The sequence below is a fragment of the Parambassis ranga genome, chromosome 13 (assembly GCF_900634625.1).
Source record: "Parambassis ranga chromosome 13, fParRan2.1, whole genome shotgun sequence".
NCBI classification, from domain to species: domain Eukaryota; kingdom Metazoa; phylum Chordata; class Actinopteri; family Ambassidae; genus Parambassis; species Parambassis ranga.
Genome location: NC_041033.1, coordinates 8,844,506 through 8,872,000, shown reverse-complemented (window position 1 = coordinate 8,872,000; position 27,495 = coordinate 8,844,506). Strand labels below are relative to the sequence as shown.

Sequence of the window (27,495 nt, the reverse complement as noted above, 5' to 3'; positions counted from 1 at the left end):
CAATATGGTCACACTGTCATACTGTTGGCTGAGTGGAGTACTGTAGACTGAGTGACAACCTGAGGTCTAACATATTGATTGTAAGCTATTCAAACTGAGTTTAATGAAGGCAGATGTTTTGCTATTCATACAGCAGATTAAATAAGGATCACCGCATTCCTTGTGGCACATCTGTAAACAGCATCATGGTTGTTGGCGTTGCTGATCCAGGATATTTAGTTGTTGGTAAGTTGGTAAGAAACATCATTAATGTTATAAAAATGTAACATTTTAATGCAGCTTATAAAATATATCAAGATAATTCAGTATGGCTGCATCATCAGAACTGTATACTGCTCCTTTACCCTTACATTCATTCCCTCTCACTTTCAAATTCTGCCTCAGATGAATTTGCCATTATCTGCTTGATTAAGCAAGGAGAGCATGTAGCTGAGCAAGCTACCAAAAACAAATCCTCCCCAATTGCACATCTGCATGTTCTTTATTAATTAGTCTCAACAAATGGCATTCATTTTCCCCCCACATGGCTCAGCTTGTTTGCAATGCAAACACGCGGAGAACCCTGGCTCTGCTCGTCCCTAGTGCATTCATTTCCCACTACGTGTTTCAAAGCATCTTTCTATGTGGGGCAATGCTCTGCAGATATGCAACTGGACTAGAAAATATTTGAGGAATATTTCAAATCATGCGTTGAGTGGGAATTAGTGAGACATGAGAAACTGTGGCATCAGAATCACATTTCCTGCAGCAGTGGTACACGCCGGTGGTGGGGAGAGTTTACTGATTTAAGTCCAACGTGTGTACTGCACGTTAAAGTCGTGCTGCTGGAGAAAAAACAGCATCGGGGGGTATAGCCACCCCTCTGCTATCAAATAATTACAGTCAGCTAATGGACTGGTATGGACAACTTAAGTCAGCAGTCTATCCAGGGCTCTGAATCACCTCTGCTGGCTCAAAATCCCTCTCATTTTTGGCAACATCACCACTGCATACTGTATTTAGATGCTAATTTGTCTAAACCTAGGTCAGATAAGTCTGTACGAACTTTAGGGGGAATAAAAATGCTGATGTGGATGTAAATCATGAGCTTTAAAGTGGCGATAAAAGAAAATACTGTTGTTATATGCATTGGGTTTTTAGACTGGACTAAGCCGTAGAGCAGTGTGTGGCTGTGTTTAGATTACTCTCATTTGGTTTGCAGGATGAAGCTGACTACCTAAGCAAAGTGAGCTGAATATAAAATGTGGAGAAGGGCAGACAGAAAATGAAGATTTTAATTACTTTTGTTGCCATTAATATTATCTCAGTAATATGGTCAATTAGATAACTGTGGGCAGGAAAATAAATGAGACTTTCTATTCATTATTTAATATTGGGATTTACTCACAGCCAGACCTGCAGTGGGCAATATACCAGAATATATTCTTTGCATATAAATTCTCAGAGGACGTTTTCCTGGGAATACACAGCCATTTGGTGGAAAATTTGCTTATTTGCTGTCTTACTGACTCTGAGTCGAAAGCACCTCATCTCTGTGTGTTCAAAAGAAAGCTATCACACTCAGTGTCAGAGAAATATCTGCGAGGCATTAACCTCGTGTTTGATAGCTCTCAACTCACAATTTCCTACATAGGATTAGGAAAATAAACCTTGGAGTTCATGTGTCCTTTCACGAGAAGGCACACATATTTTTATTTTTTTGTAAGTGAAGGAGAAATGAGGTCACACTTTCCAGTAAAAGAAGAAGAAATAGTTGTAATGTGCCGTCTACTCCCTATGACTTACTGTATCTGGCCCTCACCAGGATCCCACTTAGACTAATAGCAGCTTCACCAGAGACAGCCATTAATCCCTCCATCTTTGCTGCACATTGCAGCCCTACTTATAAAACACACGAGTGCACAATGTGAAAAGGAACATGAAGTAGAACAGTATAGTGCTCATACGTGTCAAGCGATTATGACTTTCTATATCCTGTACCTTACTGTTTTCTTTCAAAAAGTAAAACTACATCTATAATGATGTAGGCACCTGACCATGTCTGTGCTTTTCTTGAATAGAAGTCACATTCAGAATTTACAGTACAGTATATGTACAGCAACAAAACAGGTCATTACCTAAAATGGTTCTCCTATTGGCATGAATAATGACCAACCATTATGACATTAATCACAGCTCAGAGCCTCAATTAGGCCTTCTATATGAGGACATTTACATCCTGAATGATGAATACAGAACCATTATGCCCAGCTTTACATCATAAGTAGAAAAAAGAATGTGCCATAGTAAACATTTATTAGTGTCCAAAATGGAGAGGACTAATTTATGTAGAACTGTGTTCTGCATATTTTTCCAGGAGTATGTAACACTACACTTTTGGATGCTTACATAACTGTTTCTTGCTGTAAAATAGAGAGAACACCCACATACAATTGTAAAGACGAAATTGTCGAGCTGACAGGAAGCTCCTGAAGGAACCATCGCCTTGATAGGTAAGCTGATGTCTTCCAGTTTCTCTGAAAACGGCTCACTAAGAGAGAGGTGCAGCACAGTGAAGAAAGAGATCCAAGAGTCTGTTTCTCTTGCTCTCCTGACTGCCCTTTTCCCATTACCTGACAGGTGGGCTTCAAATATTCAGTTTCATACTAGTTCATACTAGTTTATCAAGACTTGATTAAATAAAAAAGTTCACTTTTAATAATGTCTTTGGGTAATCTCATTAGAACTAGCCATTGTAGCCACTATAGTTTATAGTTTCTATTGTGCACCTAATGGTAGCGCACTAAAGCTGCATCAGCAATGGGCCACTGGCTTCTAGATCAGACTACAAAAGGCATGGAAATCACTGACTGTGTCTGGGATGACTCTCATACATCCAGGTCATGTTATGTTGAAGAGTTCAACTGTTTTCTTAATATGTTTTGTGATTTAATCAGTTCTGCCCAATGTGATCTAAACTTTGATCGCCTGTTGGTTTACTGTTAGCAGGCCTCACGTTTGGCATTTTGTATATCGCTGTCTTAGTCAGGTGTGTTGGAGAAGCAGGTGGAGGTGAGGGAGAACCCAAGGACAAAGTAGCTACACATGCTTTAAAGCATATTATGCTAAACTGTCTATTTCCTTGAATAGAGTCTTAAAGATAACCCTTGTACCTTGACAATGTAAATGAGATAAGAGGGTGAATCATTCTGTCCTGAAACTTTGTTGCCATTTAAGGACAATGCCCCGGTAATTAACTTGGAAATAATTGCATTATCTAGATCTGATTTGCTACAGCGTAAGGTCTTTAAGGACTAACCTCGATTAGAGGAGCCAGCATCTGAATCCCGGCACAGCTTTGTGTGTCACCTGCTGTACATGACAACAGTGTAGCACATTGTTCAATGACAAACAGCTAAAATCTGCCTACTCTGTTACAATAAAATACGTAGGCATGTGTCCAAATAGCTCACATGGGATTTACAGCATCCATCAGCAGAAGAGTCAAGTGCTCAGAGCACAGTGTGTATCTGCACCGTAGCTTATATTTTTGTATTTTAGTTTCAGATGTTGAGCCAAGAACCTTGTAATCAAATTATGCTTTATTGAAATTAAGTAAATTGATATAGAAGCGGAATGAATCAAAGTTCAATTGCAGCATGTTTCATTTCAGGGATGGCTTAATTTGGAAGTGGATCTCAGCACAAACTCCAGAGGCTCTGCTGAACTGTGCTGAACTCTACCTGTCAAATCTGTGGAGAGGGCGGGGGAGTGAGAAGCAGAGAGGCGAGAGCCTAAGCCTTGTGGGAGACAATTTGAATCTCAACAATTAGTCTCTGCTGTCGCTCAGTTTGATCTCACACTGTGAAAAATGTTTTCAGGAGCTTTAATTGTGTAAAGAGCACATTTCGGAATGCTAATTAGAAATGCCGCTCCACTCATTTTTCAGGGTTAAATCGTACATTCAGAGGCGGGGATGATGCTATGATGGTGAGCATTTATCACAGATCACCATTAAACATGATGACAAATCAGTGTACATGTGGGAAGACTTCCTTTTCCTCACTGCATGACAAAAAAAATGGACTCCAAGAGCTGCAAACACTAACAACTGTTAATCATTTTTACTCCCGCGCCTGAGTTGGCCTGATGGTGCCGTGCCCGTTCTTGCCATGCCTGCCTCTTGTGGTGTACATAATGAAAAGAATGGAGCCGTCAGTCATAATGGCTCTCTAAATAGCATTTTCTGCTTTATTAGTCATACTTAATGGTGTTGAAGGGGTTGTGAGTGATGCAAAAAAATCCCTTTGTTCAAAGCCCTTCTCTTACTGTGAACGGTTCTTGATCGAAAAAAGATTCCCTGACAATTGAAGCTGAATGTGTTTTACACGCTGGGCTTACTTTGCCTATTTTAGAGGAGAAATGTGGATGTTCTCATCAAAAAGATTGATGGCATGAGCTAGGAAATAAAAGAGGTGGAGACGGTTTGCATTGTGCCACAGCAAGCAGGTAGCTGGACCAAAAAAAAAATAAATAAAAAAGGCAGCCACATTCTTTTCAGACGGACAGCTCCTTTGATATTTCATCATAGTGGACAAAAAAAACAGTGATGCATCACCAATCTGTCCAGCTACATTGTATGAAAGCCAAATGGAAACCAATTATAAATGTCCATCAGAGCCAAAAATGAATCTGAAATGTTTACAGAGTGTTAGTCAGTGTTCAGTGCCTCTACCTGAGAAATGCTGCCCATTCATAAGACGTGTTTTTCCATTTTTTTTGCAGGTATTTCAGTAAGTAGGGAGAAGAGGTGGTGCGCTTACGTTGAATGTCAATTGTGACACTGGTCTCCTTGCCGTTGGGGACCGCCTTGTTGGATGCCTTACAGATGATCTGCTGACCCGTCTCAATGTTGGAAGGTGATAGGTAGAGCGTGCTCACGGTGCTTTCCCTCCTGCCATCCCGCAGCAAGGTCTGCAAAGAATAAAAAAGTTATGTGAAAAAAGGCAGTTTGGGTAAGAGTTTGAATCTAAAACAAGTACTTGCAGCCTGTCCTCAGAAGGAAAAGTAGTACATTTTTGAAATGTAAGTAAAAAAAAAAAAGGTCAGACAGAGGACACGAACTTCAGCCCCCCCAGGTGTAAGTCAATACCACCATCCTCTGAGGACTACATTGGCCTTTATGCTATCTCACCCAAGCAACTGTACTTGTTTTGGAAGTCATTAGCAGTTGACCTATTGTGTCATTTTTATATTAGCTTGTGTTGTCATGGTTGGTTGGTTTGATAGATTACTGTGCCTGAACTTTGGATAATCATTTCCATAATCAATGAACACATCTCCAACTGTTTTGAATGAGAAAGGAGTCCAAGACGTATTGAGATGTATCGTCAATAAAGCTGATTCTTGTTGGGATTATAAACAATTTAAAGGACTCGGAAACAGGGAGGGGTGGTAGATCAAACACTTTAGCCACATAAGCTTTAAAGGAGAAGGTGTAAAATTGTTGACAGCAAATTCATATGCATACACACTTCTGCTCCCTCAGGGTACCAGAAGCAAACTCTCAGAACAAGTTAAACTGTGGTGTTACTGCAAAGCAGATTGATATAAAAAAAAATGAAAAATAAAAAAATAAAAAGAAGAAGAAATATGTTGTTTGAGCTTCCTTTTGTGTGTCTGGAGAGCTGCGCTCTAGTGCATGGCTTGTCATACTCCACAAAGGAAATCAATCTTCTTTTCAGTGCTCATCCTCTGAGCCTTACATTGTGGAAGCCATCTGGAATCGGTTGGTAGCGCTCAGTAGCTCTCACTCTCCCTCAAACGCTCAGGGGAGGGCTCTGGGAGTCTATGTTAACCAGTGCGGGACAAAAAAAAAAGTCACTGACTAGAACAAATTGCGTGGGCAACGGGGCACAGTGTGGTCAACCACAAAGTCAAGATGCATTTCCCTGCCATCTCCTTAAAGCAGGCTCACTGTTGCTCTGCGTGTTTGAAGAAAAAAAAAATCTCTTCTAGTGAAGTATACATCAAACATTTCCCTAAAATAGAAGCAGAACCACCACGTTGACCGGTAGCGGCTCACTGTGGACTTGCTTTACTGCACTGCTACCTTTGGATTAGCCTCACAAAACCACAGATTGCTTCACAGATATCTTGGATTCTCAAAACACACCAGACAACAAGAAAAGATATTCTGAATCTGTCCAACGTGTGTCCAACATCCTGTCTGCAAGCCACAAACATCAAAACAGCTCCGCAGCATGGAGTTCAGCTGCAGTTATCAGTTATCATTAGCTGCATGAAAAATAATTGTCAGAGAACAAACCGTAGTACTTATCTACTCATTGTCTCATCTTTAATACAAGGGTTTCAATGTAATAAAAAACTGTAATCTAACTATGGGCTGTCTCTCTAGCTGAAGCATACCATATTCTGAATAATTAAAACGTCATTGAACTTGTGAAGTCAAATAGCAACACAACTTAAAAATCTTTTGATCTAACCACTTTATAGTTCAAGTACCTCGAGGTGCCTCTTGTGTGTGTGTGTGTATGACTCTGGTGAATCTGTAATGTGCCAGCAAAAATAAACAAGCCGTTCTGAGCTTCATCGAGGATTTCTTAGTAACAGATTATCATTGATATGATTCTGTGAAGCCCATTTGTATGTGAGGAACCATGTGATGAAATTCATAGCTGTGTGTGCGTCACTCCTAAAGCAGAACACATTAGCTGTCAGACGCAGGATATGTCAATGTAATATCCTTTCTGACACAATCAGGATTGTTTCCCTCGTCGCTCTGGACCTGTCTGAAGTCATTAATCTTAGAAAGGGGGGGGGGGTAGCTGGCTGCAGCATTGAATTCAACACCATGCCACATTACAAATTGATAAATTTTCATTTTCGCCGTTTGAAGCCTGTGTGAGGAATATTTTACATCATGAGGAGGAGAGGAGGAATAAAAAAAGGTAACAAGCTTTAGACAGGACAAGCTGCATTAGTTAATTTTTAACTTCAAGAGCACAGAGTACAATGAACAGAACATGATGTAGCCAAAAATATATAATAATTTTGGAAACTTTCGCAGAAATTCCACAGCATTGGCTGTCCACAGTATGACTTTGAGAGAATTTTAGTCTACTTTCAACAGAATTGTCAGTGTTGGTTGATTTTGAAATACATCATCTTCTTTCTTTCTCACAAGAACAGTAACACTACAGTAACGCTAAACATAAATTAAGACTGACACACAGTAACTGTGTGGGCAGGTAGCCAGCTGTAGCTCAAATAAGAACTTGAACTTTTTTTCTGCTGCCACGTGCATCCAGGAAATAAAGCATCAATCTATCTTTCTCCCTGAACAAAGGCTTGACAAGCTCTAATAATGATCCTAATGGTCAGTGGCTGCATACGAGCCGAGGAGAGTGAGGAGCGAGAAAGAAGGACGGAATAAAACTCAACAGCCGAGTACTTCTACAGTTATACTGGTGGTGCATTCCACACAACTCGGGGCTTGATTTTTTGTGACGTCTATTAAAAAAGAAAGTGCAATGACACATCACTCAATCAGAGGTCGTACAGTATATGAGGAGTCCCGGTGAGTGGCGGCATGGGAGGAGGCAGGAGCCACTCGATAATCTGGACAATCATGCTTCATTTGAAAGCAGAATAACCTCCAAGTTTACCTTTAATTTGGTAAACATTTAGGTTTGGCAAATATCTTAATTTTATAAACCTAAAAATCATAATTTAAGATGTCCCAGTGAGACCTGGAAAGCGTACATGGAAAGTCTCCCAGTGATGTTACTAAATTTACCATGTAAGCCAAAGCTAATTTATACATCATTAATATTCTGATAACCCTTCCAACAGGCTTTGATTTGATATCAAATGTATCTTGGGGTTATATTCAAACTGACATTTTTTTAATTTTGAGCCACACAAGGGATCATAATGTGTGAATTGCTTTATATTACCGCAGTATTAAAAATATACTTTCTTTTCTACAATGGTCACTTAGATTAAACTCAATTATAAACTAAAAAAAAAAAGTTTTTAAAAGTTGTTAGAAGCAATTAATTAAGAAGATATTACACTCTACAAATGAGGTTAATTGGCTTTTCAAACAATCTTTAGAGATCTTTAAAATAAGGATAATACAGTTGAAGGTAAAGACCTCTTTGACTCACAGCATCACTCACAGTGAAGAGGAGCTCACATATTAACGCCTTGCCTAGTTTTAATTAGTTACGCTATTTGTATTAGTATAAGTATTTTCCCTACCTATTACTGTGCGAGTGTGATGATTAAAATGCAATAAAGTGCTCTAATTACACAAAAACTCCCATGGCTTCACGATGAAAGCCAGCGACAGAAAAAAAAAAAAAAAAAAAACAGCTGCTTTGAACACTTTGAACATAAGGACAGAAAAAGAGAAAAACTCAGATTGGAACAGAGGATTTGATATCAATCAACCTTGAACTTTAGCAATATTCCCTAGCATTAAAGAGTGACACAATTTTACTCTGAAGCTGAGAGAGTACACAATAAAAACAGCAGTATTCTGTTCTTACCAGCAAGAACGGCTCATAAAAATGTCATTACTATATTCTTTCTTTTTTTTTTCTCCCTACACCTCCAAACACTGAGATAACTCCCCAGCCTCCTGCTCTCCTCTCAGCCTCTCTTGCCACCACAGCACTCAGAAAAAAAGAAAATATATAAATATATATATATGTAGCACATTGGGGAGAATGACTTTCTGGGAGGGGAATGCATCATGTTTTTCAAATGATTTGTTGTACCATTCCAGTAGGAAAGTATCACAGCGCAAATGTGCACACCTCCAAACCACCGGCTCAGACCTGCAGGCTGCATATAACAAACAGTCCTGTGCAGTTTGCCGCTGAGGAGCTCCACTGTAGCAGATGGGAGCTGAGCATTCGACGTGAAGAGAGAACACTTTTCAATAATTTACTTTTACCACTATTTTCAGAGCTATGTCTCCAATCTGAACCCTTCACCTTACTTAATTATTTGGGGATGCCTCCTCTATTATCTACTACAGTTATGTGTTTTAAAAGCTACCCTCACTAATGATAAGCAATACATCATTTAAGTCACTCTCTAAAACTATTTTTGCCAACTGATCACTTCTATCATACTCTCTCTATTTAATCACTGGTCCAGTAAATAGTTTTTTTATGAGGTCACAGAGATGGGGTTCTGGAAGGAGGCCTGTGGTGGGAAATTATCTTTGGGTCAGTACTATCATTACGTCTGACACCATAACGAAAGTCATTTCTGTGAAACCTCCACCACATCTGCTCACATGAGTCCTTTTTCATCTGTGGGATATGAGAAGACCATCAGAGCAGATGATTATGCTTACAAAATGTTCCCCTGCTGCTCTCCGGACCCAAAAAAAAGAAAAAGAAAAAAAAAAAACAGTCATCTTCTTTTAATTGAACGCATCGCTTTTTAATGTTAGGCAATACAGATAAGAGAGGAAAAGGCTCGTTCTTGGGCTCGGTGCAGGCACCCGAGCCTCCATCAAACCGCACCATCACAGAATGTCCTCATATTTGCTTTCATTCTAAGAGGAAGTCAAAGCAGGAAGCGCACTCCCTGCCCACCATTAGCAAACGGCACCTCCAGCAATCACTTCATTCAAGACGGCCTGGTGCTGTACCTCAGTCCAATCAATGGCATTTAACTGCTCTTATGAAAAAAGCCAATAATGGGATGAGGCAGCGTGTGAGCGGCGGGGGCGGGGGGTGGGATGGGTTAGTGTTCTAAAGTGCCTGGTCTCTTTATGTCCTTTGTTTAAATGGAAATGGTACATGACAGTGTTGAATGCATAATTAGCCTTGAGGGCTATGTCAAACAAGAGTCTATGGGTTCAGGTGATGCCAACAGAAGGCTGATATGAACAGTGACTATTGTGTGCAATGGAATCAAAGAGTGGGAACATAATCTGTCAGGGAGAATCACACCGTGGTATGAAAATGTTGCAGGCCCAAAAGTGACACTGTAAATTTTAGAACAGGTTGGGAAGATAAATGCTACCGAAGGAGGAGATCAAAACAGACGAGAGAGACGCAAAGTCATTGATGGTTCCATGATCTCACCATCTGCTTGTCTGACCTGATTTGTATGCGGGAAGGGAGAAAAGCCAGGTATCTTTTTTAGCAATCAAATCAACAGTTCATTTCACAAAGGGAGATGACTCAGGCAAAGTGCTAAACATATCATTTAACTTCAGCACTTTGCAGTAAGTATAAGGTCCCATCTTAGTTCAGAGAGTGAAACATGACCCATCATCTTGCCCACCATCCCTTTCCCCAGCCGGTCTACAAACCTGTTATGACACACACCTCGATGCTTACCTTGGAGTACATGGCCCCGTTAAGGACCTCTCCGTTGCGGATCCAGATGATTGAGGCTGCAGGTTTGGCATTGTCAGCGTGGCAGGTGAGATTGAGAGGGTCACCAGCCCGGAGGCTCACCACTGGTCCTCCACTGATGACTGGGTCTTCTGGGGGAACTGTTGATAAAGAAGTACAGATGAAGAATGAGATGAGTATAGTAGCACCTGGTAGCATTACCCAGCATGACACCTAACCTTATCACACAGGTAGTTCCTGTGACATGTGTGATCTTATGATGACAACAGGAGTCGACTCTATGGTTTATTGTATACAAATGAAGTTTCTTCAGAAAATGCACATCTGTTGTTGACTGCTGTAGTTTGAAGAAGGTAATGACATCACAGTGAGAAACATCCTCACCCTGTACTTAATGGAAAAGTCACTGAACGGTGCGGTTTGAGGCAAGGGAAGCTTTGCAGAAGTCACAGCATGATTCTCTAAACAACAATCAGCTCGCTCATCACTCAAAGCAGATGAAATACACACATACATGTTCTGCATTAAGAGGAATTCAGTCAAGATCACAAGTTCAGATAGACAGATGTACATTTCTCCTCTCCATTTCAAGACAGCATCAAACCACCAGTATGTGTGCCTCTAATGGCACTGATCAAAGTCCTATTTCCACTTTACCCATGAGCTGATCTGCTCTCTCTCTCTCTCTCTCTCTCTCTCTCTCTCTTTATAAGTGAAACTGCAGTGAATTATTGATTGACCTGAGTGCTCATTACAATGCAGATCTGGGGCAAGATGAAATCAAAGGCTGCAGGCAGCTGCCATATTCCCCTGCAACAGCATTGCATGATTGGAAAGAAGGTTGTTATGGGTGAGATTTATGCTGTCAAACAGACCTGAGATGAATGAATACAGAGAAAACATAATTTGGGATGCTTTTGTACTTTTAATGACAATATGTATGAAAGCGCTCTTTTATAGCAGACATAAGTGAAAGTGTGGCGCCTGCAAAGTGTGCATACAGTATGTTGTTCCCTCTTGAAAAGAAAGAGCTGACAGGAAAAAAAAATACAAACTTAGTTTCAGTTTGATGTTTCTTATTTTTTTGTTGTTTTACTGATTTACTTTTAAAGATACAATTCATTAAACCCGACTGCTGTTTTGATACTATTTTACAGCTGTGCATATTTACCTTCTTTATAATTAGATTTTTAAGCTTTGAATCAGCCTCTCAGAGCACATTCGTCCATGTGCTAATGACTGGTTCTGATACACGATCAAACAAGTACCACCAGGCTGAAACGCTATAGGACCTGCAATATGTTGATCTTTTTGGTGTTATAATTTGAGTTGCTTTAGCCTGGTAGTCTGAACATAGTCAGAAGAACTTCTTCATGCACACATACATTTTTATTTGTGTTGTATTCAGTGAAACTCCACAGAGACACACCTGACCCTCCTCTGTTGCATTTCTCCACAAAATAACAGTAGTGGTTAAAGCAATGTTTACATAGTTTGTGTTCTCAAGTGGTCATGTGACTAAGTACATTTACATTAAAACACCTAACCATATAGGTTTAAGTTAACCAGAGTGAAGTGCCACTTTATAGACATGGTACATATATTGGTATGATGTAGGATGAGGTTACGGTAGGTCATCTAAAAACTACTTGTGACTTCTATCAAAAGATCATCATCAGCTCTGGTTGATAACCGGACGTGGGTGGCACTTATGACTAACACCTTCAATTACATAATATTATTGATTGAAAAAAAAAAAAAACATGGGAAGTGTTTGGCTTGCTGAAATTAACAGGAAACAGACCCAACAGCACCACACATTTACAGTGAGTAAGACCTGAATCAGACCAGCGTGGGAACACTGCAGTCTGGACTCTTGACTAGACCAGAGTAACCTACTCTAACTCTGAACCAACCGGACCAGTCTCAAAGACAGTTCAGACTCACTGGCTCCTATTATGTGCTTGAGTTTGAAATGCAGTGTTAATTCTGTCCGGCTCCCTTTCATCTGGTCTTCATTAATATGCGGAGGGTTGGGAAGAGGCAGAGGAATCTCAGGTCAGCACAAGCAGATCAGACAAGACAGTGTGCTGATCTAGGCAAGTAAAGAAAGAATCTTTGTGAGAATGTGGTCACCTCCTGGTCCTTTATCAGCAATTGGAAACAAGGTCAAGAAGATTGCATTAGTTTATTCTTATGCTAAGAATAGAGCTACTGCGTGGTATGCAAATGAGACAAGAAGCATGAGAAAATGCATTATGAGCCAGGCCTCTCCAGACAGCTCCCCCCGTTTGTCATTAAAAGAAACCAAAAAAAAGAGAAAAAAGTGATAGCACTGTGACAGCTGATTGCAGAGATCCAGTGTTATTGGCTTGCTGTCAGTGCTCTCTTGCACACAAGACTGAAACATTAATTAAATGTCAAGCATATAAGGCAGCCATAAAAGCTTTTATATGGAGAGTGGGAAGATTAGAAAGGGAAGTCTGACAGTTTGTGACTGATAGGACTCAGACTTGAATGCTGCACATAGAAGGAAGGCAATTTTTCCCTTAAAGTGCTCACAATTCTCAGAGAAAGTGAGATTGGAGGTCTTTACTCTCTCTAAGGAAATATCCCCCCTTTTCACACATGATCACATAACGCTGTCTGTAAATACGTCCTGGGGTCAGAAGGTGACACAGCTAATGAAGGTGGTTATCTCCTCGCAGACTGTTTCACTATGTAGTCTGTTTTTGACCTTTAATTGCCTCAGCTGTCTACTACTCCTTATGTTTCCCACTGAGACATGCCAGAGCACACAGTGCAAGAGGAGTTTATGATGTCATGCAAAGTGGAGGGAGATACATGGAGGAGGGAGTCGCAGGCTAACACCGTCACGGTACACTTTGAGGTCGTGTCCCTCTGGAGGGGTGCTTGCCAACAAAACGCTGAGGGTGAATGGTGAACACAGGAAGGAGATGTAGGACATGCCTGGCTGCCTCCATCCTCCAGCATCCGTACCTTTATATCTCTCTGTCATTCAGTGTGTGTCTGAGGACAGTGGAGACAGTCATCTGTGTAGCTACAAGGTAAAATGGCTCAATTGGCATCTGTTAGAGATCACCACAACTAAAAGACAATAGGGAAATATCATGAAGGCCGTTAAACAGGATCCTTTCAAGCAGGAGTTTTGTGCTTTTGTATGTGTGTTTTCTGGCAGATAAAAGACTTTGTGTGGGGGGATGATTTGACCAATAACCTGACATCAATTGAACATAACTGAATGACTAAGAAAAAAAAAAAATTCGCTCTTTCTTTTCATCTAAGATCTTTCACCGAATTCTGTCTTATGACTGCCAGGTCTGACAGTTATACAGAGGCCAAGCCTTGAACTTGAATCAGCCATCATCATTACTGGGCTGTTTGCAAACTCGGCAGTCCCTAATGGTTCTAAATTAGCTCTTTACTGCAGCCATTCGATGGACTTGGCATAAGTAGTGTGGTCAGTGGTACAGATTGATCGCTCCTCTTTAATTACAGGGCTGACTCACTGCAAACCCTGCTCCACTCGCTACTTTTTTTCTTAGGGATAATAATGTAATCCCTTTCAACACTATCACAAATTTGCATTCTTCTGTGCAGTATTGGCGCTGAGGGCATGCGCAGATGCGATGTGCGACTTTTTGCATGCATTTCAGTGATTACAGGTTTGTCTGTATTAATCTAAGATGTGAGACCTTAAATAAGGAATAGCTGTAAGGTACAGTGTGTTCATTACTTTCATCATATGAAAGGGTTTCATTGGGTTATTTGATCCACTGGCGTCTTTAGATCATTATGATGGGTATTAAGCTGCAAGCATTTTTTTTTTGTCTGAGGAAGAAATCCAAATAGCTCTTTCACACAGTATCACCATTAATGTACAAGTACACATATCTGACCATAAGGTCTGCTTTGGACTCCTCAATCAAAAATGGAGGAAAGGAAAGTCAGTGATGTCAGAAAAGGCCATGACTTCAGTGACATCATTTACTTTTAGCACATAATCAAAGATATCCATAAATGAGACCAAGGCATATTGATGTGTAATTAACCTAACAGAGCAGCTGGCAGTAAGTCCTTCACCTCCTAGAGGGGACTGAATAAACCCTAGAGGTCATAAAGCTGCCTTTTTCCCATGATACATATGAATTCCCTGAACACTAGACATAAAACTCCCCAACACAAAACATAAAACTTGAATTTATGCAACTGAAAGCGGCAGCACTGGAAAGTCTACTGTAACAACTGATGAAGCTGATTGCAAACCTGCTGTGTTTTTTGTTTTTTTCTCGAGCCAAACCAATACTGAGGGAACTTCTCCATAACAGCCAATGAAATCTTGCAAGCACCCCAGCTTTCCAGGAGAGCGAGCGAGAGAGGAAAAGCAATTTGGAAGCAAATGAATCAGAGAGGGCTCCTCACAAGGAGCCTGGATAGAGTGAGGGAGGGGTATAAGGCTGGCAACATGTCGCTGCCGTAACGTCGCGTTTCGACAGACGTGTCCTGAACAACAATGAGCTTCCTTGACTTTCCTGTCTTATTTTAGAAGAATGCTTGCACGGGCCGCCTGTCACCCTGCCACGACAGCTTGCAGAGCTTGTGATAGATAGATCAGGAAAAAACAGACGAAAAGAAAGAAGGGAGGAATACCCAGCACAGGTGCATATATGAGACATGCGTGGCTCTCTGCCCCAAATCGGCCAGCCCTCTTCAAGCGCTGTCATTGAACATCTGCTTGAAAGCCAGAAGATCCTCAGCCATGTGTTGGCACACACAACACAGGAGAAGCAGCATGAGTATTAATGAATGAAAAGGAAAGTGAGGAAAAAATGCAATTTGCTCTAAAACAAAAAAGACAGATGGCGATCTCATACAGTATGGCAGGTTGTACAAAATGTATACACAAAGTTTAAAAAAGTAGCAGGCGAGAGATTTGCAGGGAAGCGTGTGGGAAAAGGTCAACTAATTGGAAATGAACAGAACAAGGATGAGAGATTAAAAAAACTATGAGTATGCACACATTAATTTTGGGTAACATAGTAAGCTTTTGGTAGTGTCATGATCTTCTGTGAACAGTGCCAAAAATAATGGAAGGAAAGGAAGGATGAAGATGAGATGAGAAGTGTGGAGATGCCAGAGCTGTCAGAGACGTGCAGCGCTTGCTCCTTCACAGCTCAGCCATGTGCAGCCCCCAGAAGCTGCTCTCCACAGATTGGGAGGGTGCTGACATTGCTGCTCACCACCCGGCTGAGTTGTGCTTTATAACTATGTGCGTATGTGTGTGTGTGTGAGTTTGAGGAAGCAAATTCTGGATTCAGGTTCCAAATCACAGTTAAAAAAAATAAATAAAACTTCTCATCTGAAGAAGTTTTCTGCCAATTATTAGGCTGAGTGGTTTTTTAAAAAGTTTCTTAATGCCAATCAGTTTTCTGACAACAATCACAGTATGGTGAGGCAAATCCATTTACTGATTCAAATCAGCACCTGTACACAGTTGGTACTGTTGTTTTGCAGAGCACAGATGTATTCATGTCATTTCTCCTCCTTCTGTTGAGATGCTGTTGAAAAAAAAAAAACATCCTACATACAGTCTGTCTGCCATAATCATGCACCTGTTCACAGCCTCTCTGATATCATAGATGTAGTTATCATCCCATCTCGTGTTGCAGACAAAATAGCAGAAAAGGCAGCATGATATGAATGTTACAGTCAAAATTCTCTGCCGAAACGTCTGCCGTTTAGGACACCTTATCTCTCCTTTATACCACAGAGATGCTTGGCTAGACCTAAATTAACTTTTGTGAGAGACAAATTGGTTACTTACACGGGAGACTGTGAAATTTAATTCCTGAAAATGTGGCTCAGACACGCATTTTCAACAGCAGAACTCAGGGAGAGGGATATTGCTGATTTCGACTGTCGTACATGATGAAATGAAGAAAGCACCTACCAACAAAAACACTGCTGATTCTTTACCATATTAAAGGATAAATAATTGCACTCCTCCAAGCAACTTTCTTCACCTGTACCTATCCTACTTAGGCACCACTGACAGGACAACAGAATAAGCATTTATAAACTGTGTAGTACAGTTTACAGTATATATATATTTCAGCATAAAAACTTCTGATTCCTCAGCTTTTTCCCCTGTGTTTCTTTTTTTTTCACCCTGCCCTCAAAGTTCATTTCCATTACTAAAAAGATGGCAGTGTGATCCTTGAGAAATAATGAATTCAGACTTATCCACAGAAATGGCTGATTCAGCTTTGGCAGTTGGAAACAACAATAACAAAAGATACCCTTGGGCTTTTGTGTACATGAATATTGTTGCTGAAGCGTGGGTCCAAAACATTAACAATGCAGGAAGGGGGAAAACAAATATCTTGCACACAATGGTTCATTCAAATGGCGTGCTATCAATTATGTTTGTCAGACGACCAGCGTCATATTGTGTTTGTGAAAGCTTTTCATTTAGAAAGATCCAGTAGAAGGTCTTTGAGTTTCATTCTCTCTAACAGTACATCTCACTTTGATGATTAAATGCGGGTTCAAATAAAAGGTAAAGTTAAAGAAAACACAGTGAAGGAAAAGACAAAAATAAAATTGTTTACATGTAACAGTGCCCACGTAATCTACCAAAGAAAATGTATGAAAAGTTTAATTAAGCATACTTTCATACCTTATAAGACAAGATGTGAAAGACATCGTGGACCATTTGCCATCGTGTAATGTATAATCTACTGCAACATATATTTAAATGCATGGAGAATTATTACAACAACTGCACTTTTTCTGAACCCGATGGCCGAGTATTTTCGATTTATTTTTGTAGCTTCCTGCCATCTGCATCATTGCATAAGCCCGGTCTGCAGTGTGACCTCTTTGACCCCATGCAGGCCGGAGACATAACAGAGAAATAAATGATCAAAACTAAGCTGGAGCTGATCATTCTGAGATCTTTCTAAACATCTCTGCACTTAAATTTATGCTGCACAAAGGCTAAAGGATACTGATCAGACGACAATCTGCATTAATAATCCAAGGAAAAAGCACCAGTACTGACAATAGAGAAGGAATTAATAAACCACGATCATACTGGCCTGGTGTTTCAATCATTGGAGTTCATCTTTAGTAAACAACCTGATGGGCACATTGAAATCTTCAGTGAACCAAGATTAAACAAATGTACAAAGCCTCACAGTATTAGTTTGCAAATGAATTGTGTATCCTTCTTTTAAGACTGTATTTTAAATAAGGATCTCAGAAATCAAAGAAATCCGTGGCGCTCCATTAACGAGGAAACATTCACAAAGCCACAGACGGAAAAACAACAAGGGTAAACGCAAATATAATCTAAAAACCTTAAAACTGAGACTAATCTAAAATGACTCAATAAGTAGGATGACGTTTTATGCACAAAAAGTAAAAAACCTTCGATGAGTTTCTAAGCCAAAGACCTTAATCAAACAAAGGTGATCTCCCTTCTATCCATTCTAGTGGTCCCCAATTTAAGGTAGAAAGATTAGAGCAAAGGTCTGGAGGGGTGCCAACGTGCTGCGAGGGATATAATTAGCCTCAGGGGTCTTTTTTGGACCTGAAACCCTCCATTCTCTTCCTTCATGACTAATTCACAAGACCTTGATTCTCCTTTGGCATGTGAGGATAAGCCTGCAAACCATGCAAATGCTTGGATGGGTTAAGTTCACTGTCTGCTCAGTATACCTCAGAGCTTTTTGATGAAGGAGCTTTATTACTGTTTATAAATGTTGATGTGGTCAGTGGCTGAAGTGAAACAACTGCTGTTGCTACACATTAGTCTCGTGGGAAGAGCCTACCATTCAAGGACAAATCATCAGCAGAACGCATACAATTTCTATTCTTCTGAAAATGTAAGTAAATAGTTCTGTTATGTTATTTCCAAGCTTATCAAAGTCAAGAGAAGAGAGGCTCCTCTGATATGGCACATGGAGGAGTTTGGGCTCATATTGAGTTATGAAAGATGGGGGGTGGTGTGGGGGGGTAGATTTATTCTGCTGTCAGTTTGGTGAAGGGAGGCTGCGTGTGTGTGTGAGCCTGTGGGTGTGTGCTTGAACCTATTGTGTGTATGTGTTTGTGTCTGTGTGTGCATGCGTGCGTGCATGCATAGGTGTGTGTGTGTGTGGTCGTAGCTGTCTTCCAAGTCGATAGACACACTCTGTCACCACTGGCAAGTAATTGACAGCTCGGAGTTTGCAGTGACACAGGACTTGCATATATTTCCTCCATTACCTTGTGTGTACGTCAGCCTGGAGTTCTCCCTGCAGTGCATTCAGGAGTCAGCCTGCTTGGCAGGGGATTAAACAAAAACCTTCTATTCAGGCTTATGGGGAGGAATGATAAACTCTCTCACACCCAATAAGCCAAATAGGTAATAAAGGCTTTCCCGTTCTCATTGCTGATTTGTTATATAAACACACTTGCACTCCCTGCTGCGGCTGTGTTGCTTGCAGTCCAAAGGCAAACTCTTGCACACACACACACACACACACAGTTTCATTGTTTTAATTACTTGGAGTATAGTCAGTGTAGGTTTTGCCAAAAGAGAAAATCACAGTGTACAAAACAAAAAACCAAATGAAAAATCATTTGCATCCACTGTTTACAGCAACTGTTCACAGTGCCACAGCCACATTTGTCCACACCGCTACAGTATTTTCGACACCCATGGGATTTGGTATAAATAGCGATCTACTTCTTCTAAAATCTAGGCAGTAGATGGTCTATCAATACCACTGCACACACACAAGCACATGATAATAAGGTATTTTTGTTGACCAAACCTAAGCAAGGAGAGACTGATAGTAAGAGTGAGAGAGAGACCACAAGATGAATGTTTGCCTTGCGTCATTCTGAACATATCACAATAACTAAGGTAGCTAGTAAACATTTTTTTCTATTCAAAAATGAATCACTGTTGACGCGTTCTGTACCTATTAAGGCTAAAGAAAGCAGCGTTATGTTAACACAGTATACATTTTCTATGGGCCACATACTTCGGCCCTGTCCTTGACTTGCTTTGGTGAAAAGGTAAAGTTTCTGAAAACATCTTTGTGTTGAAGAAAGAAAACCTTATACGATTTCAACACATGGAGAACAAAGGACAGCCGTGGAAGATAGAAAAGTGCAGTCACAACGGACGTTCTTAGCTCTCTGTGGAAGCATCCATAATTATTCACTTATATCCATTTGCAGGGGGCTTGGCAGCCAGAGAAACATTATGCGGCAATTTGTCTTCCCCTCTCTCTTTTACTCTCGCTGGCTTCTCCCCTACAAATCGTTAGTTTCACTTTTCATTAGGCTGGATCAATAAGGCGGATCAGTCGCTGGTGGTGATGAAGCCTGCGCACCAGACACCCTGCTCACTCTCTCTCTCTCTCTCTCTCTCTCTCAACACACTTTTTCCTCATTCCTTCGCTTCTTTTTCTTTTCTGTCTTTGACTCAATATATCTCTACGCAAATCATCCAGCAACGGGAGCTCGGAGGGCCCAAGAATGTGACGTGAGCCAGAAGTTGGACTAGCACTACCCAATAATAACACAGACATGGCGACACTGAATGATAACCCAATGCAGTTTAATTAGGAGCCTGTAACCTCTCAAGCTTATGGTAATAATGAAAATGGAGGCTGCATGCAGAGGCAGGAAATTAGTATGGAAATGTAAAAGTTCAGTCATATTGACACTTTCCTCCAAGTTAGAAACGTTATCACTGAGTTAATTCCTTTCATGTACTTAGAAAAGTGTATATTTTGTTCCTACTTTATCAATTTTTGGATACCAGTGTGTGTGTGTGTGTGTATCTATTTTCACACTATAGGCAAAAAGTTAACAAAGCCACATAAGGGCTGTAAGGCATCAATTTCTTTACTATGGTGCTATAATAATAACGATGACAAGTTTGTGCGATTTTCTCATTGATTCCCTTAACCATTAGAAGCATCAAGCATAAAATCTGATGAGAGAGTGAGAAGCCAGCGATGCCTTCCTCCGAGTGGCTCTGCAGCTCACTGATTGCAGCGGGTTGGCATTAGTGCGGCGGTTTTGTTTGGACTCTGTGTGTGCTTTAGTATTCACTTACCAAGCACGGTGAGCCGGGCAGGACGGGACCTCATGGCAGCCTGGACAGCCTGGCACTCGAACACGGCATCATCCATCAGCTCGACACGTTGGATTCGCAAATGATGCTCTCCTGAACCGTGGTCGCCAATCACTGTGTAACGAGGATAGCCTGCAGTGCAAACACATTTGTTCGTTGTAAATCACCTTCAGAATCAAAACATGGCTCATTTGCCAAAAGAAAGAATTGTAATGTAAAGATTTCCATAGGCTGTTTGATAACATGTGCTCCATTAAATGAAACAGGGTATGGTCAAGGTGTCAGCTGTTGTGAAAACACAGATATATTATGTTACCATGCACAACACTGACATGAACATGTTTAATGAGCTGCACATGATTTCAGCAGAAGGGAGTAAAGAAATAGATTACTTTATTGGTACATGGAGTTTGGTTCTTCCTTTGTTAATTTGCTCACAATACATTTTCATATGTGGTTTTATAGGACTCCTGACAAGGTTAATGAGCTGCTGTGGAGGTTCCTGCATCCTGGAGAACGATGTTTTACTGCAACCGTAAAACAGAAACTGCTTGACTTTGAGTTGTTTCAGCAATGCTCTGTGAAATGATTTATAGTTTAATAATGCAACAAAGCAGAGCAATATCCAAGAGACCTGGGCATTTTACACAAGTCAAGTGAGATGATTTTAAAAGATATCCCCCCTAAACTATTATCGGAATATGCATTGCGAATGTGTGGTGTGGAGTGTAACACTCCATGGGGGCAAATAAGCAGGAAGAAGAATGTACCTAACCAGGAGGCTCTGTGGAGTATTTCATGTGTTGTGTTTTTTTTTTGTTTGTCCCCATCTGTCTAATTATTGCAGATATAGTATATGGAATGAAAATTGAATGTTGAATGAACTGAACTTCAAAAAATATGAAAATGAAACTTCCTGTGGTTCTGATGTAAGGGATGAAAAATGAATCTGATTGGGCTAAGTTTTACAGCAGAACAAGGCCACTTCAAAACAAAGAACTGATGAAGCTGCTTGGATGAGCAGCGGAACCTCCTCAGGAAAAGCCTACATGTCCAGATGCCTCGCTTCAACCTTCACTCCAACTCTGTGCTCTGTAAAAGAACTTCAGAGTCACAAACTTCGTCGTTGTCTTCATCGTTCCAAAATCAGTGCCCATCATCTGACTATTTGGTTAAAGCCAACACTGGTGAATATTATTCTTTTTTTCCCCTCACTAACAGCAAGCCAATGAGTCATGCTTACTTCAGAGATCCACCCAAACTTCATCCTTTCACTGAAAAGGATTTTCAGTCTGGCATTAGCTTCCAGATGGAACATGAGAGACTGGGCGTCCGTGTAACAGCTTTTAAGTCCTTGAATTTGTCTACTGCAAAAACCTATCGTATGCTCAAAGTCCAATTACTGACTGTTGCTTCATTGAATCCAGTAGCATTTAATAGAGCATGAAGTGGGCCTCATTATGTGCTGGTGGGGTGAGTTACAGCCGATTAAGCCACTCTGTGCATTTCATCCTCCTACGTGTAGCCTTTAATCTTAAGGGTCTATATAGTAGGAGGATGAGGGACAAAACAACGACTGAACATAAACACTAAAGCCGGAGAGGTGCTAAACACAACGAGGTAGCAAGGACTAGCTAAAATAAGCCTTCAGTTGATTTTTATATGTGAAAACCTCCCATGTCACATAAATGCTAAAATGTTTTGTTGACTGAAAATGCAACAGGGTTCCCAGACAATGGATCGCAACTACCGACAGCGGCCATTAATGACGTTAATGAGTGAAAAGCAGCTGGACATGTAGAGTTTTCCTTTTTGCTTTTTCATGCACAGGCTACGGTCTACAACAGAGGACGTGCCATTATGTGCACAAGGTCACCTGGAGAACCATTTTACTTCAGTTTTATGTTCATTGATGAGATTCAAAGCAATGATGCCATTCTGGAGGGTAATTATCATTGCGCACATCTGAACGATGTGACCTTCAGCTGACTCCGGTCAGCGTCATCAGTACTGGGCACAGAAGAAGCAGACGTGCTCGCACACACTTTGTTTTGCTGGTCTTAACTGCAGCGAGGTATACAGCATGTAAATTTCTGTTACACAAACAGATGATCTTGCCAGTTACCTCATCTGCGCCTCTGGCAAACTAATAATAATTTTGCTGTGTGAGGACGTGGCTCTGCTCCAGTTTCATCTCTGTGTTCATTAGCTGGATCCAAAAAGAAAAGTAATTTGCATTTGTGGTGGATAGTAAATGATAAGAATGTTATAATCTCATTGTCAAAGAATGCAAACATACTGTAATGTGTTTCTGTCGCCTTATAAGCACCTTGATCATGCATCTTGTCAAAATGATTGAAATCATTCTGGCACACATGAAGACTGATCACCTCTGCACATGTGATGTGTACCTATAAAGGACCATTGATCTTAGATCTCAGCGAATTTCAAAGACACAATGTGTTACCCAAAGCAAACAATGTAAAATAGGCCCATTAAGGAGTAATGAATCCATCAGGGAAGAATGGATTTGTCTTGAGGCTGAATCAATGGTGTACGTGCACGTAACTATACAGACACTTGAGGCGTGGCCTAGTGATTTATAACATTCACCTAGAACACGTTTCACCTAATGTAACCACCAGGGGACAGAAACAGGTTTGCTGCAGCTGTGAACAGGTGACCATTGTTCAATTTGCTCTCATGAGAGGCAGAAGTGACACACGCTCGCCTCCAAAGGTCTGTTGTCAGTCTCTCCTCTCGAGAGCTCTCCTATATCCATAAGAGCATAGCATAAAACATACAAACACTTCCTCCTCCCCCTCGCTCCAGGCGAATTCACTTATAGCCGCTTAGTCTATTGTCGCCATCATCATCATGTGTAGCAGATACCATGTCATGCATATTCATGACATTGATTGGTTTGTCGAGCTGCTGCGGGGCTACTTCACTTTTCTTTAATTAGAGTGGAAAAGCATGACACAAAAGGGAATGAAGAGGAAATTCAGGGACAGATAGAAATCATTGGCTTTTGTGCTGTGATTTCTAGCACTGAATGGTGAAAGAGTTCTCTCAGTTTAATCACTGCTCCTGTGAATGGAAACAGGTCCCAGGCGGAGCACGCTGCCAACGCAGCTTCTTTCTATGAATAGCCGAGCAGACCTATATTACTGAAATGCTCCATGCGACATTTGATTCGTCGCACTTTTTATGTATACAGCTGCCACTTTCCTTTCATTGTGTACATCTTGCAGTGATGTACCATCACTCTCTTACCGCTGCATGCATTACTTGTTTAGGTAAGCAGGAGGTATAAAAAAGGACAGCTGCGGAGCGCTTTATTTTGAAAAAGTGTCATCCATCTCAATAGAAAGCACTCAAACACCGTCCCTATCATACTGTTGATTTTACCAACCTATCTTCACCAGGCAGGTGGCTATTCCTCTTCATACAAAAACCCGGTGCATTTCTTTTTACACTACAGCTCCATATCCTGGGCCTTATTCATCTAAAGAAGAGGAAGAGAGCGGCTGTGGAGAAGGCCAGGATTACTGCATCATGTCCATGACTGTCAAACTATTCACAAATGTGGTGTTAAAGGATGATTTACTGCAGTTTCAATGACTGTAGTGACCCAACATTCTCTGCTTTTTCTCTCTTTCTGTTCCTTCCTCTGACTTTGCCCATTGCTGAAATGAGATTTCATCTTGATTGTCTTGTCTTGTTAAATCAATAAAATAGAAGAGGATAAACATCTGTGCTCCACTCTGACCCTAAATAAAATTGTGTTCACTCTCTCTGTCCCCTATCTCCTCTATTCTACCTCTAGCAATCATAAGGACTCTCCCTGTCTGCCTTCTCTTCCTCCAAAGGAGACTTGAAGACTGCAAGACTATTGTTTACAGCTACCTCTCAGCCTCCCCTGGGCCTGATAAGGACCTGAAGAAAGAATAGGATGGCTTTACTGGGGCTCTGTCAGCCACTAAGGTTTAATTACAGCCCACACTGGTGACGGGAGAGGCCTCTAAATGCGTTTGCTGAAGGTCAGAGGGTAGAAGACCCCCAATCTCCAGTGCAATACATATTTAATCATCTGTGACCATACTGTAAGACACATTTGTGTTTTTGAAAATGGGCACAGTTGGATATTGCACCTTGAATTGCATTTAACTGCAGTAGCCACAGATCAGAGGTGTGTGCAGACAATAAGACTGTGTTAATGAAGTGCAAGTGCACACACACATAGAGTGAGGAGGTGAATAAAGTAAGTAAAATATGCAGCAATGAAACAGAACTGTGTGGCTGTACATCTATCTGCTGAGACCATGCCACTGATCATTATTTTATTATTGTTGTTTAAAGTCAAGATGTTTCACAATGTTTTGCCACTGTCCTAGTCACTGGTGATAAAAACTCACATATCCTATTTACACTTGCATGTGAGTTTATTAGCAACCTAAGGAGTGAATGTGGGTTGTCAGGGTGTACTGACAGGAGTGTTATAACTTGTTCACATTGTGATGTTCGGAAAACAAGCATAAAACATGGATCATTGTCGGAAGGTCATTTTTAGTGGGCTGTTTACTGGGAGGAAGAAAACAAAAAATGGGAGGCTGCAGATCTTTGTGTCTGTCTGACTGAGGGTGCACTGAACCACACACACACACACAGAGCCCACAGTGCTTCCACAGCAAAGTGGCACGTCCCCACAGGGTTGTTTTGAGGTGTGCATAACCTCCATGGAACAATCTTAAAGGAACAGTTGTTTCTCTACTTCACACTACTTCAACTCCTCTTCCCCCCTTCATTCATTTTCTGGACCTCTCTCTCTCCCTCCTTAAAGTGTGAGTGTTGTGTTTGCAAATAGCTGTTGTACCTGTAAAGCTCATTTCAATAAGTGATCCACGCACACTACACTTTTATGGATTTTCTTATTCAATAGCTGAGTGCTTCCAAAAGTTGTTTATTTAGGAGAGGGGTGATGTGTTTCCTTGAAATTCATCAAGGTCATTAATATACATAAGGCGCCTCTATTGGCGGAACAACAGGCTACTAAATGACAGTGCATTTGCCACTTTAACTCTAAATTAAACAATTAAGACAATTATGCACGAGGTGTGGTGTAATTAGGGGACGCTAGCTACTTTTCAAAAAGCCATTTAGCAGCCTGAAGCACCACAGAAGGGCCGGTGCTACCACTAATGCCAAGTTTTATTTGGATGTTTGTTCTCCTCCGCCAAACACAAAATATAAGAGATTTATGTCTGAGCATAACATAATCGACATAAATGAATTTTTGATTCTGTTTGGTCATGTTGAGTGATATAATTATTACACTTATGCTTACACTATGTAATGCAATTTTTATTTTTAACACAGTGTTATGGGATTTTCTTTAATGTCTGTAGAATGATGTATTTGGCAGAGGGAGGCTTCTTGACATGTGGGGGCTTCAGATGACAAAAAACAACCATTTGAATGTGACAGTTATATTAGAGAGTGTAATTAATAGAGGAAACAAGAGGGAGATGGAGAAACACGGGGGTGAAAGCTGCTTCTTACCAGAAAGGTCTCTGCCCACTCCGAGTGCCAGGCCATCTTTGATCCACAGGACCACGCCATGGTATCCGGGGATAGTGCATGGTAGTGTCACGGGCTGGCCTGCCACCACCACCAGGTCCTGTGGCTGCTGGGAAAACATGGCCTCCGCCCCTATAGAAAAAAAACAGAGAGAGAGAGACAGAGAGAGAGAGAGAGGTTAGGTTTGGCCTAGTTCAAGACAAGAGGGCAATTTGTGATCAAAGAGGAGCCTAAGTGAGGTGTTACAAACGCATGCTTTCAGTGTTTTAAATGCTGAATGAGGGCATTAAATCAGGGAAGTGCACAATATGCCCATTCCCACCAATTTCACTCAAACCTCTTGTCAAACTCATGTTGAAAGAAAGCCTAAAGGGTAATATACAAACGTGGCACATCCTTTTACTATTCATGATACAGAGACAAGATACTGTACACGCATCAGAGGTGTCAGCGGCACCAGGACTGAAGCGCAGGCTAAGAGACAGCCGTCACGGCTCAGCTTGGTTCATTTATGAAGGATGTCACCATACAGATGGGCTGGGCCCCATACACACCACAGCAGATAACACAATCTTGTCTGCCAACACTGCTCTTGCAGCATACATTAACTCAAGCTCACACCCATGTATTCCAACTGTGCAACCGTGCTATTAGCTACACTCCTCTACTGTGTGTTCAGGCGGAAAGTAGTGTGCAGTGAACTCCATTAGAGGGAGAGGGTGTGTTAATGGGGAGGGGTATGTGTGTAGTGTATTTGGAGGGGGGTGTTGTGGATCAGAATAGAGGATACAGAGTGGTACTGATGTGTAGTTAGAAACACTGGCAGGCAGCCTATCAGATAAAGCCTACACACGCTGACATGCAGACAGACACAGCACAAATTACAGCAAAGGTTTAAAAGTGTTTTTACTCTCTCGCACTTTTTTTTCACAGTTATTTCTTATTTTCAAACTTCTAAGTTGAATTGTTTGGATCAGACTGTTTATTCAATCTACTTAATATCCTTTTCTTCTCAGAAGGCGCACAGACATTGTACAAACTAGATTATGCTGGAATAGGCTTACACACAGACAAGCATTTTCTTCATTTTAATCATATGCAAATAAAAGAGTAGCATGTAGTGAATTATGATAATAAACAGAGCAAAGCCTGCATGTGTCGGGAAAGCGACTTTTCATCTTACATCTTTGTATCAAGCTGCTTCTTTGTGTGCTTAGTTTTATATTCAAAGAGAATGACTTATCCTTCATAATTTCAAACCACAAACAAAGAAAAGATTGTCGATTATACAAGAAACTGAGTTTAATTTAATTGAAAAATACTATTAGAATCCCCAAATCTTTCTCTTTCTAAACTGATTTTCACCTGATG

At 40.9% G+C, this 27,495-nt stretch overlaps 1 protein-coding gene across 1 annotated transcript in view; it reads right to left on the bottom strand.

Moving 5' to 3' along the window:
• Window positions 1-26,245, bottom strand: part of kirrel3b (kirre like nephrin family adhesion molecule 3b) — a 53,905-nt gene extending 27,660 nt beyond the window's left edge. Inside the window, exons 1-4 of the mRNA XM_028419685.1 lie at window positions 26,107-26,245; window positions 20,527-20,676; window positions 10,371-10,528; window positions 4,803-4,953 (exon numbers count right to left, since the gene is read on the bottom strand). Of these exons, the coding sequence (XP_028275486.1) occupies window positions 4,803-4,953; window positions 10,371-10,528; window positions 20,527-20,676; window positions 26,107-26,245 (598 nt within the window). The remainder of the gene's footprint in view (window positions 1-4,802; window positions 4,954-10,370; window positions 10,529-20,526; window positions 20,677-26,106) is intronic.
• Window positions 26,246-27,495: the final 1,250 nt, after the last annotated feature.